This window comes from Corapipo altera, unplaced genomic scaffold (genome assembly GCF_003945725.1).
Source record: "Corapipo altera isolate COAL_440 unplaced genomic scaffold, ASM394572v1 294, whole genome shotgun sequence".
In the NCBI taxonomy this organism is placed as follows: domain Eukaryota; kingdom Metazoa; phylum Chordata; class Aves; order Passeriformes; family Pipridae; genus Corapipo; species Corapipo altera.
The window spans coordinates 689-3,646 of NW_020885722.1; the positions used below are offsets into that span (position 1 = coordinate 689).

At 54.0% G+C, this 2,958-nt stretch overlaps 1 protein-coding gene across 1 annotated transcript in view; it reads left to right on the forward strand.

Annotated features, from left to right (window-relative positions):
• The window catches only part of LOC113940755 (ankyrin repeat domain-containing protein 26-like), a 6,009-nt gene that overhangs the window by 674 nt on the left and 2,377 nt on the right, over positions 1-2,958 (forward strand). Inside the window, exons 2-3 of the mRNA XM_027631900.1 lie at positions 1,244-1,376; positions 2,579-2,860. Of these exons, the coding sequence (XP_027487701.1) occupies positions 1,244-1,376; positions 2,579-2,860 (415 nt within the window). The remainder of the gene's footprint in view (positions 1-1,243; positions 1,377-2,578; positions 2,861-2,958) is intronic.

Genomic DNA, 2,958 nt, shown 5'->3' on the forward strand with positions numbered 1-2,958 from the left:
GGACAAGGGCTACCCATGTCATTTCCCTGTCATTCTGGGAAGCCTTTGACACAGTCCCCCACAACATCCTTCTCTCCAAAGTGGAGAGAGATGGATTGGATGCGTGGACTGTTTGATGGATAAGAAATTGGGTGAACAGTCCCATGCAGAGGTGGTGATCAATGGCTCAGAGTGCTGAGGGCCATCAGTGCCGAGTGGTGTCCCTCAGGGATCTGGATTGGGCCCAGCGTTCTTTAATGTCTTCACTAATGATCCAGAGGAAGGGATGGAGTGCACCCTGAGCAAATTTGCAGCTGACACCGAGCTGAGGGGTGTGTTTGACACAGCTGATGCCATCCAGAGGGCCCTGGACAAGCTGGAGAAGTGGGCCCATGGCAATCTGCTGATGGTTTACCAAGAGCCAGTGCAAGATGCTGGCCGTGGTTCAGGGCAGCCCCTGTATCAGTGCAGGCTGGGGGATGAAGAGGGGCAGAGCAGCCCTGCCGAGAAGCACTTGGGCTGGAGGAGAGGCCGGACATGAGCCGGCGATGTGCGCTCGCAGCCCAGAAAGCCAATTGTGTCCTGGGCTGTGTCCAAGGCAGCGTGGCCAGCGGGTGGAGGGAGGGCATTCTGCCTCTCTGCTCTGCCCTTGGGAGAGCCCAGCTGGAGTGCTGCCTCCAGCTCTGGGCTCCTCAGCACAGCAAGGACCTCCAGCTGTTGGACTGAGTCCAGAGGAGGCCACCAAGGTTCTTAGGAAGATGGAGCACCTCTGCTAGGAGGAAAGGCTGGGACAATTGCAACACCAGCCTGGAAAAGAGAAGGCTTTGGGGTGACCTAATTGTGGCCTTTTGGGGTGTGAAGGGAGTCTACAAGAAGGATGAAGAGAATGCATTGAAAAGAGCAGGTAGTGAGAGGACAAGGGGGAATGACTTCAAATGGAAAGAGAGTAGGTTTAGATTTGATCCTGGGAAGAAATTGGTTGCTGGGAGGGTGGTGAGGAACTGCAACAGGTTGCCCAGAGAAGCTGTGGAGGCCCCATGGCTGGAAGTGTTCAAGGCCAGGTTGGATGGGGTTGTGAACAAGCTGGTCTGGTGGAAGGTGTCCCTGCCCACAGCAGGAGGCTTGGAAGTGGATGATCTTTAAGGTCCCTGCCAAGCCAAGCCATTCTAGGCTTGGATGCTGTCTGTGCTGTTTCTGTGAGACCGTGGGGGAAAGGCTGGTTCTTCCTGTGTTTCATGGTTTTCTTCACTAATTTGCTGTGCAGGCTGGAAAAGCTTCTGAGGATAGAGAGGAGGAAACTCCGGGTTAATGAAGAGAAAGAAAGTCAGTCCCAGCTGGAAGAAATGAAGAAGAGATATTCTGAAAAGGTCAAGGAAGTTGATGGATTCCAAAGAGAGGTGAGCTGTGCTCTGGGTGGGGCTCTTTGGTTGTGGTGTTCCTTCTTTTGAAAGCTGGGAGATGCTTTCCCTCTTTTTCTTGTCATGCTGATGATTTTTTTTTCCCTTGGCTGCATTTTGGATGTGATGGGCTTTTCTTAATGCTCCTCCTGCTGTTCCAGTGGGAGATGACTCTAAGTAATCTGGAGGTGGTTCTCCTTCTGGGGAAAGATGCAAATGTTGAGGGCAAAGCAGGAGGTGTAAGGGCTGATGGAGGCCAGGCTGTCCTGCAGACGAGGGGCAAGCCAGGATTGGCAGCCAGCCTGGCAGGGTGTGTGAGCTCCCAGGCCAGGGAGCCGTCCCACAGGCCCTGAGCAGGAAGAGCAGAACAGGTGCCCTGACAGTGAGAGGGTCAGCCAAGAGTGCAGATCCCCCGGCTGGGCCTTAGGGATGGGCAGGTCTGCCGTCCTGGCAGGACATCACGTGCATGGGCTGAGAGCAGTGGGGCCCAGCTCAGGCCTGGCTGCAGCTGGAGGGAGGCTGTGACAGCGTCCTCTGGGTGTGACAGAGGAATTGCTGCCCTGGGAGAGAGGGGAGGAACAGCGCTGTCACTGGCAGGGCACCATCAGCCCCTGAGCCCTGTCTCAGGCACGAGCTGAGCAGGAGGCACTTGAGGTTTTGCTTTTCTCCACAGTGTTGTTGCTGCCCAGGGCACAAGGAGGACAGGGGCCTCCCAGGGGAAAATCTGTCCCTTATTGCTCACGGGGAGCTCTTTCAGCCCATCCTGTGGCAGGGAGCCAGAAGGACTGTTCCCAGCAGCGCTTTTGAGGCTGCTCTGCCTGTGCAGCAGTGGCACAGAACCTCTCATCCCTTCTCCTTTCGTCACTCGGATCCGTTGCTGAAGCGGCGTCTGTCAGAGTCACACTTGGGTTTGAAGGCATCCCTGTAGAATGGCTTCCTGCCTTTGCAGTCATTCCTTTGGAGTCCAGAAGCTTGGAGCATTTTTGCATGAGGAACTCCAAAAGGCTGGGAAGCTGAGGAATCCTATGGCAAATGATGGGAAAACTGTTCTTGCTGGAAAAGAAAAGCCTGGTTGCACTTTGTGTCTAGTCCTGAGCCAGCAGATGATGAATAAAGTCTCCATGGGTAGCCCGTTTTGGGGTTTTCCCAGAATTCACTGCTATTACACCACACTCAGTTCCTATTTTTCTTTTTGTCTGCAGGTTGCTGAACTTTCCCAGCAGCTGGACAGGGAACGTGAACAGTGCACGCAGCTGGAGGCCAAAAATCAGGCTTTGCAAGAAGAGCTGTCTACCCTGCGTGGGAAGTGCGAGAACCTGGCGATGGACAAATGCCAGCTGCAAGAAGAGCTGGCAAAACTGCAGCATCATTTGGAGACCAACGTGGTGGACCGCAGCCAACTGGAACAGTGTAAAAGAGAGGTGGAAGAACAAGCTGACCAGGAAATAAGGCAAAAACTCCAGGAAGTCAATGAGTTTTTGCAAGTAAGTGACTTTCTCCCCAGTGTCCACAGGCACTACGGAAACTTCTCTTGTGGCCATGGGTTTTGGTCTTTTTCTTTTGCTCCTGTATTCTGTGGGTT